The 15,171-nt window shown below is 44.2% G+C and overlaps 1 protein-coding gene across 1 annotated transcript in view; it reads right to left on the reverse strand.

Annotated features, from left to right (window-relative positions):
- notch3 (notch receptor 3) overlaps window positions 1-15,171 on the reverse strand; it is a 156,841-nt gene that overhangs the window by 68,177 nt on the left and 73,493 nt on the right. The window contains exons 3-4 of the mRNA XM_048521760.2: window positions 6,332-6,474; window positions 3,975-4,310 (exon numbers count right to left, since the gene is read on the reverse strand). Coding sequence (XP_048377717.1) covers window positions 3,975-4,310; window positions 6,332-6,474 — 479 coding nt within the window. The remainder of the gene's footprint in view (window positions 1-3,974; window positions 4,311-6,331; window positions 6,475-15,171) is intronic.

Genomic DNA, 15,171 nt, shown 5'->3' on the forward strand with positions numbered 1-15,171 from the left:
ATCTCAAATTAGATTTCAAAACCAGACTTGCATCTGAAACTGTCAGTTTAAAGTTCACAACTTCCACTTCACATTTTTCTAAATTCATTCACCCACTTTGAACAGCATATTCTCTGGTTCAAACATTCTGGTCATGGAAAATAACTGGACATCATCTCAACATTTTAGAATCCTAAAAGCTAGAGTCACATCTTCTCAACATTCCCAGTAGGAAAGTACCCTATGTACATATTTTCACCTCAACAGACTTCTTCACAATCAATTCAATACTTAAATACCATGCCTTGTAATTCATTCATAAGATATGGGCGTTGCTGGCTTGACCAACATTTACTGCCCAGATCCAACTAACCTTGAGGAGGTGATGGTGAGCTACCAACAGTCCACATGGTGCAGATAGACCAACAATATCGTTAGGGGGGGATTTCCAGAATTTTGACCCATTGACACAGAAGGAACTGAAGTCGGGATAATGAGTGGCTTTGAGGGATGATGTTTCCATATATCTATTGTCTTTGTCCTTCTAGGTAGCAGAGGTTGCAGGTTTGGAAGGTGCTGTCTGAGGAGCCTTGGTGAATTTCTGCAGTGCATCTTGTAGATGGTACACACTTTTGTTACTAAGTGTTGGTAATAGAGGGAGTGAATGTTATTCGATGTGGTGCCAAACAAGCAGGCAGCTTTGTCCTGAATGATGTTGAGCTTCTTGACTGTTGTTGGAGCTGCACCCATCTAGGCAAATGGGGAGTATTGCATCACACACATTCCTGACTTGTGCCTCTGAGCTGTTGACAGGCTTTCAGGAGCCAGGAAGTGAATTATTTACTGCAGTATTCCTAAGCTCTAAAGTGCTCTTGTAGCCACTGTATTTATTTCTCTAGTTCAGTTTAGTTCCTAGTCAAGGCAACATGCAGGATGTTGTAAGTGGAAGATAAAGTGAAGGAGATGACTTTGGATATCAAGAGATGATAGTCACTTGCCACTTCTCAGCCCAAGCCTGTATATTGTCCAACGCTGTTCCCGTTGTGGCCTCCTCTACATTGGGGAAACCAAACGGAGGCTTGGGGACCGCTTTGCAGAACACCTATGCTCGGTTCGCACTAAACAACTGCACCTCCCAGTCGCGAACCATTTCAACGCCCCCTCCCATTCCACCGATGACATGTCCATCCTGGGCCTCCTGCAGTGCCACAATGATGCCACCCGAAGGTTGCAGGAACAGCAACTCATGTTCCACTTGGGAACCCTGCAGCCCAAAGGCATCAATGTGGACTTCACAAGCTTCAAACTTTTCCCTCCCCCCACTGCATCCCAAAACCAGCCCAGCTCGTCCCCACCTCCCAAACCTGTTCTTCCTCTCACCTATCCCCTCCTCCGACCTCAAGTCCCACCCCCACTTCCTACCTACTAACCTCATCCCGCCCCCTTGACTTGTCTGTCCTGCCTGGACTGACCTATCACCTCCCTACCTCCCCACCTGCACTCATCTTTACTGGCTCCATTCACGCCTCTTTGACCTGTCTGTCTCCTCCCCACCTATCTTCTCCTCTATCCATCTTCTATCTGCCTCCCCCTCCCTATTTATTTCAGAACCCCCTTCCTCACCCCATTTCTGAAGATGGGTCTAGGCCCGAAACGTCAGCCTTCCTGCTACTCTGATGCTGCTTGGCCTGCTGTGTTCATCCAGCTCCACACCTTGTTATTGCATTGTCCAGCTCTTCCTGCATTTGGACATGGATTGCTTCCATATGGGAGGAATCACAAATGATGCTGAATATTGTGCATCAAACATCTCCACTTCAGACCTTGTAAGGGAGGGCAGGTCATTACTGAAACATCTGAAAATGTTTGGGCTTGGGACATTCCCCTGAGAGAGTCCTGCAATGGCATCCTGCGGCTGAAATTATAAATTTCTGTACAAACCATCTGAACCATCAATCATTGCCATGTACACCCATCCAGATACCCTGTTGTGCCTGTACTGTATTTACAGCATGGTTGTCATGTCCACTGAAGTTTGGAGTAGTCTGAGTCAATATATCGTTGGAGGCAATGGAAAGATGCAGTGGGAATTTTATTGTGTGTGTGCTTGTCTTATGCCACTGTTCTCTGAGAGGGAGCCTCTGCTGACTCTCATTAATTCATTGCATTTGATTTGAAACACTTCCAATTGCTTCCTGTCCCACAGAAAACCATTTCCTGCCAAGGCCCGTGAGCATGAAAAGAATCTGACATCTGACATAAATATTCCCTGCTCAGTTATTCAGGAAATGGTGGCTGATCGCCAGCTGGTCATTTGCTTTTTCAAAAAAAAATTTTGGAAGAAAAAAATTTAACATAAACTCATGACCTCTAATATACAAGCACAATGACACTTTGACCTCTGTCTCATATTTCCTGTTTGACACATTACTGGCAAGAACGTCTGGCACTATCATATTGTTTGAAACCAGCCTTTGAACATCTGATACATTTATGCCTACTGACTGTTTCCTCTTGAGGATCGATATAGCGTCCTTTCTAAATCAAAAGGTAGCCCCACGTGAGAATTGCAAGAATATCTGGGAACAACCAAACTCCCAAACTCTCATGTCTTATTTTGGGTTGCTTCAATCCGTCTTTGTTGATATACAAGACAATTGCTTCACTAAAGCAACAGCAAAAATTTAAGAACTCAATGGGTTTTATTCGTGCGGTTCATGTTTTATGTACCAGCTGAATCTGTTGTACCAAAGCAAATCTGTTTCCATCATATAACTACCATTGAACCACATAACTAGAAGAATGCCAAGCAGGCCATGGAGACTAACCTCTGATCACTAGTTTGTTTCATATTTAAGTTTGCCGGCGAACTGATGGCCCACATTGATTGGATCCATTTTGTTATTTCCTCTCCCAGTTCCCTGAAGTTCCACAATCGACTATTTGATAAACAGCCAAGGGAATGAAAACTGTTGCCTAATGTAGAGCAAAACTGGCTAAAGCAGTTCCACCCCTGTGAAACTGAGTGACTCAGTGAAAAACTGCAATCAATAGTTATAAGCCACACAACAATGTTCGAGGTTCCAAATGCATTCTGTGATGTAACAGTTACAAAGGACATCTAGTAACCACTGCAAACCTCCTGGACAGCTCCCCTTGAGCACAGGAAGGAGGACACAGTTTTGTCAAGCCTATCAACTAACACTCTTCACTTACTGATTAGAAGGACAATTTTTAACCGTATCACAGGCCATATTTAGTACATTTCACTTGTGGACTGTCACATTCTTTACCAGTGACTATTTATTTCTCTACTGGACTGAATTATTTTGTCAAATATCAAGTGGACAAATATCCTTCTCTCCAACTCAATCCCAAAATAGTCAAGGTGCTTGCTTCCTTAATCATTAATTAAAGCAAAGGGAGATGAAGCATGCAAACCAATAAGGTGTAACCCATTCACATAGATTTGCTCTGGCCCCCTATCACTTTCACACTGAGTTCTCTTTAATGTAGATGTTTGCTAATCAACCTGTTCAGAGATGTTATCACACACCTCTGGAGCAGATAGGACCAGAAATCAGACCTCCTGGTCTAGGGGTAGGGACTCTACCACATTGACACAAGATCCCCCCACTCCCTACATTGTCATGCAAGGACAAATTGTACAGCAAGATCAACAAATTAAGCTTTTAAAAAATATAAGGAGGCAACATACTTTCACAGGCCACATCGATGGGATGACCTGCTGACGTTAAAGCATTCTAATCTTGCATATTTATCCTGATACATTGAAGAGAAAACTGGATAACCGCACGTGGGATGAGGAAGACATGCTGAAGTACAGTCACTCATAAAGAAACTAGCACCAGCATTGACTAGTTGTGTTGAATAGTTTTTACCTGGCTGAATATTCTGTGCGATTAACTAGCCATGATTTTAATCACTGGTAGAAAGACCTTACCATCATGAACAGGTAGACATTTCATTCCTACCTGGTAAACAGGCACATTCGTAGGTCAGGTCCCCGGTTTGCCGGCAGGTCCCTCCATTCTGGCATTGTGAGGGGGCACAGGGGACGTAGATACTCTCACACTGGCGCCCTGTGAAGCCAGCTGGGCACTGGCAATGGAACGAGCCAGGGGTGTTCACACACAGGCCTCCCTGCTTGCAGAGGTTGGGCACTTTGCATTCATCAATGTCTGTGCGGCAGTGCTTCCCACTGAATCCTGGTGGGCATGTACAGTTGTAGCGGTTGTTCCAGTTTGTACAGCGAGCTCCGTTTGCACATGGGCTGGTAGCACAGGCATCTATCTGTGAGCAGTTAGCACCTGAAGAATGAAAGGAGGGCCATTACATCTGACTGCAGTAGAGCTCTGTTTCTATAAAATTTAGTGCATTGTTTGCTTAAAGGAAAGAACCCCCCAATAATTCTCTCTGTTTAAATGAAATGAGGTAGGGTGGACCTTCCAGCAATTCACCCAAATGGCCGTTTTTTTTAGTTGAAAGTATCCAGCAGACTGTGTGATTATGCGGTCACCCTCAATACTTGCACTTCCAGCAATGCCTACTAGATGGCAGTGAGGAATGGGAGCCTTGGCTGATTTATCCCAGTCAATGCCAAAGGAGCATGATTCTCCTCCTGTGGGAACTAACCAATGTAACACAGATCAGAAGCTGAAAGTGGGATCTTGCTGCTCTACATGGCTTAACAGGGACCATACATATGTACATAGCCATTTTCCACTAAGAAAGACCCAGAGATTTCTGACAATAAGAATCTGATACACTTTTGCCCACGCAATCTCATTTAGATTCACAACATTCCTTTACTATTTAATCTAGGCTGTGATTTCAAAGCTTAGTAATTGTAGATACCTTGTGTTGAATTTCTTGTTGTGTGCTAAAGTATCTGCTTGGGTAACCACATGCAAAAACTCTGCTTGTATCTCAGGTAATGTTGAAACTAAATCTGTTTGCTGGGATGAGATGGGACAGCCCAGGCTGTATACACCTTCCAGAGACAATGCCAATGAGTCATGATTCAGAGCACTTATTTACCCCACCTTCTCCACCCCAAGCGCATTCGCACTTCTTTGCTTTGGGATGTGCAGAGTACTGAATAAACACATGAGTTTGTCAGAAATAATCACTTTATTCAGCTATTTTTGACCTGCCGTTTTCACTGTTTAGAAATGATACGCAAAAAAGTGATGTGTGAGACATCTGAAATGACTGCAGGCTGTAGCATTTAGCCTTCAGTCAGAGGAAGAAAAGGGTCCTCTCCTTGGAGAACTCTGAGTTAGTTCATCAAAAACCTGAAGAATATGAATCTAAGTATTGTAAGAAAGTCACTTGAGAAAGATGTATTAAAACAGCACCTTTCATGACCTTAGACTGTGCTGACATACAGTAACATAGGAAAAGCAGCAATGAATGTGTGCACGAGAGATAATGGGAACTGCAGATGCTGGAGAATCCAAGATAATAAAGTGTGAAGCTGGATGAACACAGCAGGCCAAGCAGCATCTCAGGAGCACAAAAGCTCTCTAATGAATGTGTGCACAGTAAGCTGTGACAAGCAACAATGTGAAAATATGTAATTAATCTGTCTAGGTGGCTATTGAGTGAGGGGGTGAACATGGATCAGGACACAGAGGTGAAGTCTCTTGCTCTTTGAGCAATCTGAATGGCACTGTTTTGCATCCACCTGAGAGAGCAAATGGGTCCTCAGTTCAAAAGATGTCGTTTCTGTCTCAGTTCTGCATTGGACAGGTCAGTCTAGATTTCATATTTGAATCCCTGGAGCGGGGTTTAAAAATCATTGCAGGTGAAAACTTAGATAGCTGAAGTATGTCAAGAGACAAGGATGGTAGTAGGTTTATTCCTCATCAAACAATGAACATGGTCACTTTAGCTAATTCTGTGATATTAAAAATCAGTTTCAGTTGCCCATAAACTGGGGAAAACTTTAAGTAAGGAAACCAGCTGATATTGTCAGTCCTGGTCGTGTGATTCTGTGTTGTATAAATATAGAAAATAGGAATAGGAATAGGCCATTCAGTCCTTTGAACCTAATCCATCATTCAAACCATCATGGCTGTTTATCAATTCAGTACCCTACTCCTGCTTTCTTCCTTTGATCTATTTAGCCTTAAGAACCATATTTAACATTTTGAAAACATTTAATGTTTAGACCTCAACCAGTCTCTGTGGCATAGAATCCCAGTCTCACCATTCTGTGGGTGAAAACACTTCTCCTCATCTCAGTCCCACACTGTATCTTTAGACTGTGGCCCCTGGTTCTGGGCTTCCCCAGGTTTGATTTTCTCCAAGCCTGGCACTAGCTTACCTCGGAACCCACGTGTACAGCTGCATGTATACTGTGTGGTGCCACCAACTACGGAACTGGAACATATTCCTCCGTTTAAACATGGTGTCCTTTGGCATGGGTCAGGAAACTGGCACAAGTCCCCAAGGTAACCAGGCCGACATCTGTATAAAGCAAGAAAAGCACAAGGTCATTAGTTCTTTGTCTGCCTTGGGACAGGCACGATTAAAAGCCATGGAATGAACAATTATTCAAAGACCTTCAGTTTACAGAGCTGGCAAATCTTCAAACTCTTCTATAAACTAACCAAACAAATAAAACATATGGCCCAGGAAAGTCTCAGGTATGTGTTCTTTCACTGGGCATTTCAGCTGAAAACAGAGTACAATTACAATATTAAACACTGGGGGCATGGTGCTCAATCACCGCTTATCCTTTATCTTACTAAATGTATTTACACTCATTTTTATTGAAAATAGATCTGGCACCATCACATGCGGTCCCTGTGGTCAAACATCTTCTTGACACCGGATGCTTTGGCTAGCGTGGCCCAAAACCTCTGCAAATAGCTTCCACCTTGGAGGCCCCAACCAACTAACTGAGGCCTTTAGGGTTAAGGGCAGTATGACATGGTTGACAGAAAGATATGGCTTCCACTTGAGATGGAAACTAACATCTGGATCCAAAAATACAAGGTAATCACGAAATTTTGGCAGACAGCGGCAAAATGTGGAAGTCACTACCAAAGGTGGCAGTTGAAGTAAACAGCATTATGCTTTGTGGTGGAAGGATGATAAGCACAAGGAATACAATTATACATTGATAGAGTGAGATAAAGAGGGTGATGTGGCACACTGACCCTTCAGTCTCAACAACATGTACTTGTGTTGTCAAAACCGGCAGCACTTTCCATACAGCGCAGAGGAAATGAGTGAGAGAAAATAATTCAGTGTTTGAAGTGAGGGTTAACTTTTGTACTGAGATGTTTCTGCAGGAGGAGGGGGAAGTGACCAAAAGAAAATTAGAGCAATTATATTGGGCCAAATACGGAACGTTTAACTGATAACATCGTTGGTTATAAATCTGCAGCAAGTGGAGGAGCTTGGGTTTCTCAGGCTCATAACTGTTAAATATACAAATCAGACAGCTTGTTCTCATCAAGCAGCCCTGAGTCCAAGCAGGGTTGCAACGCGGCTGGATGGAGGGGACTTTCCCACACTATCATCTCCCTAGCCACCGGGGCTCTGAAGCATCCGTGGGGCCAGCTGTGTTTCCTCAGCGTCCACCGCCCACCCCCACTCTTCTGACTCTAGTCCAGTGCTCTCTTGGAGCTGCACAGTCATGCAGCAGCCTAGAGATTCTTGCCAGGCACTGTTCCCTTTATTACATGCAAACGTTGTCCAAAAAAGACAAATTAAAGGGGCTTTGCACTTAAATAAACCCCCTCACGTTCCAGAATAAAGAGTATGCTGCTCATTAACCCACCTCATCCCCAACCCCTGCTCCCACCGCTGTTTGTTTCAGGGCAGTTTTAGACTTGCCGCTGTTAACTGTTTCTTCCAACGTTTCACTGCCACTGGCCAGGTGAAAGGTCACCTCATTATCAACTGGGCTGACTGTGGGCTGGGGATTGAGGGGAAGTGTTTGGGAGTGGAGGGGAAATTTTCAGAGGGTTGAGGGGAGAGGCGTTTGGAATGGAGGGGAAATTTTCTGGGGATGGATGGGAAGTTTTCAGGGGATGGGGGACAGTCATTGTGGGAAAGTGTTGAGATGGCAGCATTGTGGGGTGTGGGTGTTGGGTAAGTTGTTGGGGAGTTGGGGGTTATGTTGGTGTTGTGTTGGTTGGGGAAACATTTGGAGAGTGAGGAGGGATGTTTGCGGTGGTGAGGGGAGGTGTTGAGGCGTGTGTGGTGGGGAGGAGAAGTGTTGGAGGATGTGCTGTAGTGACATTTGTTTTCAGGGTGGGGGATAATTATTTGGAGTCAGGGTCGGTGTTTGGCTGTATGTGGGTTTTTTGGGGGCTTGGGAGAGGGGAAGATGTGCTTTTTGGGGTAGGGGAGAGGTTTTGGAGTATGTGGGGGGGGTAGATGTTGGGAGGTGGAACTGGAGGCAGGGGAAGGTGGCAGATGTTTGTGGAGGTGAGGTGTTTGGAGACTGGGGGGTAATGTTGGAGGTGGGGGAAGGAGGTGGGTGTTTGTTGGGGGCAGGTAGTTGGAGGGTGGGGGTTGGTGATGGAGGCACGGGAAGGTGGCAGGTGTTTGTGGGGAGGGTTAAGTTTAGGTGCTGGAGCCAACGTAGTGGAGGTGTTGGGCTAGGCTGATGTTGGTCGTAAAATTGCTGGGGTTTAGTCACAGAAAATAAGGGCAGTTCCTCAACTCCAGATGTTGGCTGCACCAGCATTTAGGTGAGGCCCCATCGAGAGCAGCTTCGGTCAGCACCACTGGTAATTTATGGGATGTAAGAAGATGCAATGATGTTAGTTCTTGGAGGCAGGTACCTGAAGTCAACAGAATGGCATCACTGCGAAGGGTACCCCATAGCTTGGTGTATTTTTCTTTGCTACTGGGTTTGGCAGAGGAGGCAGATTCCTTCCCTTTCACATCTCAGTATCCTGCTGGTTACATTGTCAGCCATTAGATTTTAAAAGGGTTTCAAATTCTTGCAGGATTGGTGGTTAGCTGTTAGCTATAACGAGGGCTCTCCTCTACTACTGTGGGCGGTTTAAAGAAAAAGGCTGGCATTCATCGAGAGCTTTTCATGACACCAGTCATCTCAAGCTCAGTGAACTCATGGCTGTGATGTAGGAAGCTGCCATGTGGCACACACTAAGTTCCTACAAACAGTAAAGTGATAATAATGAATGATAATAGCCAGAGTATAGGGAGAACTCCCCTCTTCCAAGAAATAGCATCATGAGATCTTTTACATCCCACACGCAGGAGATGGTCCTCATTTCCATTTGAATGACGGGCCAGATGGGCTTATAAGGTGGTGCATCTGATAGTGCTGCACTTCTTCAGTACTGCACTAGAATGTTAGCTTTGATTCCATGCCCAATACCCAGAGGCTCCCAATTATTGTACAATACATTGACGATATGAGTTGGAGGTTGAGTAGAAACAGGAATGGCAATCGGAGGCACCTGTTTGACCATAATCAAATATCTTGTCAGCAGCCACTGTTTAAAAAGACACATTGATACCAGGCATTTAGTTTATGTATTCATGACAGGCGGTATAGTGAGGATGGGTAATTACAGAGCTGCTACTCAAATGAAGGGGCTGAAAAGGGTTAAGCAATGGCCTGGTCATTTGTCGATTTGAAAGTTGTTAGGAGTGAATGGGTCAGTGTGGCCATAGGGACATTTAATTGGTCTTTGTATTTCAGGGAACTTGGCCCAGCTTTCTTCCAGTTACTATTCAGCAGCTGACCCACCAGAAAGAGCTTACATTGCTGAAGAGATTGGCAGAGTTGGTGTGGAGCTGGGGGTGGAAAGAGAAATTCGTCCAAAAGAAATCTATACATCATTCTAAAGAAAAAGTGAAAAATGATTGAAAATGATGAACGATACCACAGAGGGAGTCTCATTATTGCTGTTTTGTGGTGACCATTTTGCCTCCTTTTGTTTTCTCCTGGTGGACACAAGAATTCAGACTAAAACATAGCATTGTGGGGAATGAAAGGGGTCGCGAGGTGATCTGCTGCACAATGAGGTTGATTCAGGCCTCAGGCTTCGTTTTTCCACCCTTAAAGTCCAGTGACTGCATTCCACAAGCCTCAGTCTCTACTGCTGCGGAAATAGGCTGATCCACTAATCATAATCCACCCGGATAATGAGGGATTACACAACCCCCTCCGAGGCAGTCTCATTCCATCTCGCAGCAGCCGCTTTGGCCCTTTCAGGCCTGAACTTTGCCTCTTTTTCTCTTCCCCACAAAACAGAGCCAGCTTCTTGCCATACAGCGTTGACTTTTTTTAAAACAGATAATGTCACTCCTTCTTCTATCCCTTTAAAAGAGACATTTTCTTTCCCCAACTGTTCAGTGCAGAAAATCAGGTGTGGTGTAAAGCTACTTGCTAGTGGCCTTGTTAATGCTCCCAGTGCGGACTTGTTGCAAAAAACCTGATTTTAGGCTGAGAGTAAGTTAGGTAGGCTAAGTATTGTGTGCAATTCTGGACGCTCTCCTATAAGAAGGATGTTGTGAAAGTTGAAGGGGTTCAGAAAAGATTTACGAGGGTGTTACCACGGTTGGAGGGTTAAGTTATCGGCAGAGGCTGAATAGGCTGGGGCTATTTTTACTGGAGCATCGGAAGCTGACAGGTGATGTTATAGAGGTTTATAAAATCATGAGGGGCATGGATAGGGTAGGTAGACAAGGTCCTTTCCCCAGGACCTAAGGGGCAACTTTTTCACACAGAGGTTGGAACGTGTATGGAATGAGCTGCCAAAAGTAGTGGCGGAGACAGGTACAATTACAATATTTAAAAGGCATCTGGATGGGTACATGAATAGGAAGGGTTTAGAGGGATATGGCCTAAATAGGACTAGATTTATATTGTCTGGTCGGCATGGATGAGTTGGACCAAAGGGCCTGTTTCCATGCCATACATCTTTATGACTCTGTTAGAGCTCTGTTTTTGTTATCAGATTGCCACATCACTGACCACTCTCTAGGTGGGACAAAGAGTGGCAGAATTGTTCCCATGCCGTGTGTCAGCATGCAAATTGTGGCAATGTAGGCCAGCAGAGACAATAAAACTTCTCATTTTAAAAAAATTAGGAGAACAAAAATTCATCTAATGCAAAAAGGGCCATATTTTTCAAATACGACTCCGTACTCCCTCAGTTCTCCTCCAGCCCTCCAATATTTCTATATAGTTGCAATTCTGGTCTTTTACTCTTCATCACCATGCCAGTTAGTTGCCTCGCTCTTAAATTCCAAATTCTCTCCCATTATCCCTTTGTTGTCTCCTCTCTCCTCCACTCAGACTCTCGCAAAAAAAACCTCTCTTTTTGACTGAGTTGTTTTGGTCATCCATCCTCATATGTGCTTAGGAGGCTCACGGTTCTCTTTGATTAAAGCTCTCTGGGAAGGGCCTCAGGAATTTTGCAGCGTTCAAGGTGCTATATTAACATAAATTGTTGCCATCACTTTATCTCACAGCCCCTTTAGACTCCAATTTGCCCTAATTCTCTCCTGGCCATCTAACTCAGCAAAAGCTTAAAGCTCTGACTTTACAATGTGGCTTACTTTCATACTGGCCAATGTCTTGAATAAACTGAACCATCAAGAAAGGTAGTGTTTAGTCTGTCAGCGCCTAGGCTAATGGATGAGACCCTGCCCCGGTCTGTGCGGCCCACTTCACTGAACAAAGAAGTACACTGCTGAAAAGCACTGAGTAAGATAGGGCTGGGGGAGGGGTCTGGTCGCACCCATAAAGTGGGAAAATACACAAGAGAGTTCGCTCAACTGTTGTGTTTACTCTTGTGGGTTCAGCATCTAGACATTGCTGAGCTAACGCTGTACAGCACCTGTAACCAGTTTTCCACAGCACCACCTTCTGCTGGGCCCCATGTAAAAAAACTCGCCTGCAGTAAAATGGGGGCCAGGGTCAGAGGTTGCCTCCCAGATAATAAAAATGTCATCCAGGTGAAGTGCTGCTGCTGACTACCCGACTGGTGTACAGCATTTTCCTCCTCCACGTCTCCCTCCCTTGGAACTATTTCCAGCCAAGTTATTATTGCCTGAAATCCCAGTTGCCATGGTATCACCACAGGCGAATGAGCAAACTTAAACTTCCGCTAGTCACACCGATACATAATTAGTCACAATGTCCCTCTCCATAATGTTGGTTTATACCAAAGCTTGGAGGAAGGATTAAATGTCACAGCATTGGTGCTTGAAATAAATAAATTCCTTGTTAAAATAGCTGTATATTTTGCAGATCAAGGCAATATCATTTGCAAGTACAATATTTAAAGGCTGTTCGGTTAGAATGAACTGCCTTGGTGGAAATATTTTGCTTGTAAACTAACGGCCATTCCATGTTTAGTTAGCAGTAATTACTGGGGAAAAGAAAGAGATGTTTTGAGTCATGTTTTGCAGCATCTGCTCAAAACTGATTCCTACATTTTGGGGTCATGGAGAGATGTTATTGCACTGAAGATGCTGCACAGGGGCTATTCTGGGCTGGAGAGTGTGAGCTATGGAGAGAGAGTTGGGCAGACTCTTTGGAGCAGAGGAGACTGAGGGAGGACATGACTGAGATGCATAATATTCTGAAGGGCATAAACAGGAAGGAACCTTTGGGTTTAGATGGTGGATATATCAATGAATGGGGCCATAGATTTAGAGTAAGGGGCAGGACGTTCAGTTGGGCTGTTAGAATTTTTTTTTCAACTCAGATGGCAGGAATCTGGAACTCTGCTGTAAGAGTGGTAGAGGCAGAAACTGTCATAACACTTAAGAAGTACTTCGATGGGCACTTGCGATGCTAAAGCTGAAGGACCAAGTGCTGCAACGTGGGGTTAAAATTATTAGGCAACAAGGTGTAGAGCTGGGTGAACACAGCAGGCCAAGCAGCATCATAGGAGCAGGAAAGCTGATGTTTTGGGCCTAGACCCTTAAGAATTGAAGAAGGGTCTTGGCCGGAAACGTCAACTTTCCTGCTCTTATGATGCTGCTTGGCCTGCTGTGTTTATCCAGCTCTATACCTTGTTATCTCAGATTCTCCAGCATTTGCAGTTCCTACTATCTCTGTTAAAATTATTAGGCGCTTGTTAATGACCAGTGCAGACTTGATGGGCTGGAGAGCTTTTGTTTTCCTGTGTTGTAGACCTCTAGACTCTATTTCAGCTCTGCTTCGAGGTTTGAGCATACCATCTCAGAACGGTAGTTGGGTTCCACAGTCTTATCCTTGAGCTCAGGGGTCTGGACCTCAGTGTCCGCCTGAGCCACGCAGCCTCTAGCATGAAGGAGAATGGCCTTCTTCAGCAAATGGAGAAACATGCACAATTGATTTTGTGTTTTTTGCTGAATTCTTTCTCAATCTCTGAGTTGACACTAAGCAGGCGCTTAGCTCATGTGTAACAATATGGAACAGGGAGGTGATGGCCCAGTCGTATTATTGTTAGACTATTAATCTGGAATCCTGGGTAATGTTTGAATCCAGCCAGGGCAGAATTTGAATTTCATAGAAATCTAGAATTGAGGTCTAATGATGATCGAGACACCAACGTCAATTGTTAGAAAAATGCCAGCTGGTTCACTAATGTCCTTTACGGAAGGAAACTGCTATCCTTACCTTGTCTGGCATTCATGTAACCCCAGACCCACAGCAAAGTGGCTGACTCTTAAGTGGCCTCAGCCAAGTAGGGATAGGCAATAAATCCCGAACCAGGGATGGCCACACCCATGAATGAATTAATAAAAAATTTGAAATCTCCTTTCCTATAAAGCTGGGCTTTTCACTTTTCTACAACAGTCTTTGTGACTCAAAGCCTCTAACCCCCAGTGTGATCACAACTATTAGATCAGGGAGAGAGAATATATAAAAATGGATAAAACAGGTTACATTCTGAAGAATGATAAGGGAATTCTCCCAGTGTCTCAATTGACATTTATGCCTCAACCAATATCTCTAAAACAGATTACCTGGTTGTTCTTCCCTCATTGCTGTCTGTCAGAGTTCACTGGGTGCAAATTGACTGCCACATTCCTTTCAAAGCATATTGACAGATTAGTTTTCAAAGGACAGTTTCCTGCATTAATTGCAGGTAAACTGTGATTAATTTTGTGCAGGTGCAAAGTGTTAATTGGGGTTTCACAAGCACAACATAAAGAAGCATTTTCCGAAACTGTGACCCAACCATGAGATGGTTCTGAGCAGTTTATAGTGAATGAAACACTTTTAAAGTGTAGTCACTGCTATCATGTCAGGAAAAGCAGCAGCCCATATATGCACAGAGTAATTCCCATAAACAGTAATGCGATAATCACCCTGATAATCTGTTGTTTGCAATATTGTTTGAGGGACACTGGAGAGAACTCCCCTGTTCTTCTTCAAAATAGCACCAAAGGGAGCTTTCACATCACCCAGGCTGATAAAAGAGACCTTGATTTAATGACTTATCCTAAAAAAGGAACCACCAACAGCGTAGCACTCCCCCAGTTCTTAATTGGAGTGTTGCCGTAGATATCAGTGCTCAGGCCTTGGATTGGAACCTTCTGACTCCAAAGCTACCGAGTGAAGCCTGGTTGATACTATATCAAAACCAAAACAACTGCGGATACTGTAAATCAGGAACAAAAACAAAGTTGCTGGAAAAGCTCAGCAGGTCTGGCAGCATCTGTGAAGGTAATGTTTCAGGTCCGGTGACCCAGAACTGTTCAGAGGAAGGGTCACCGGACCTGAAACATTAACTCTGTTTTCTCCTTCACAGATGCTGCCAGACCTGCTGAGCTTTTCCAGCAACTGTTTTTGTTCCTGATTGATATTAACCAATAAAGTGAGTTAGGAGGTGAATGTGTGTAATGTTTGGTGCTGCAAATAAATGTAAGGCTGAGTAAAAACTCGTTCTTTATCATCTTTTACCAATTGACCTTCTGGAACAGAATATCCTCAAGGCTTTCATTATGAACAAGCTGACTCCCAGCAACAGTCTGTGCTCTCTTGGGTGGCAACAAAGAAATCGAGACCAATACCTATCTGCCAGAAAAGCCAACGGCCTAAGCCAACATCTCCACTCCAATCTATCCTGACTAGGGTGGGCATAGGAGTTCACTTTGCATTTGTGATGATCTTGATTGCATCGTTGCCTTGGTCACTGCACTATGGGTTTCAGCCATTCTGATGTCTTT

The sequence above is a fragment of the Stegostoma tigrinum genome, chromosome 35 (genome assembly GCF_030684315.1).
Source record: "Stegostoma tigrinum isolate sSteTig4 chromosome 35, sSteTig4.hap1, whole genome shotgun sequence".
In the NCBI taxonomy this organism is placed as follows: domain Eukaryota; kingdom Metazoa; phylum Chordata; class Chondrichthyes; order Orectolobiformes; family Stegostomatidae; genus Stegostoma; species Stegostoma tigrinum.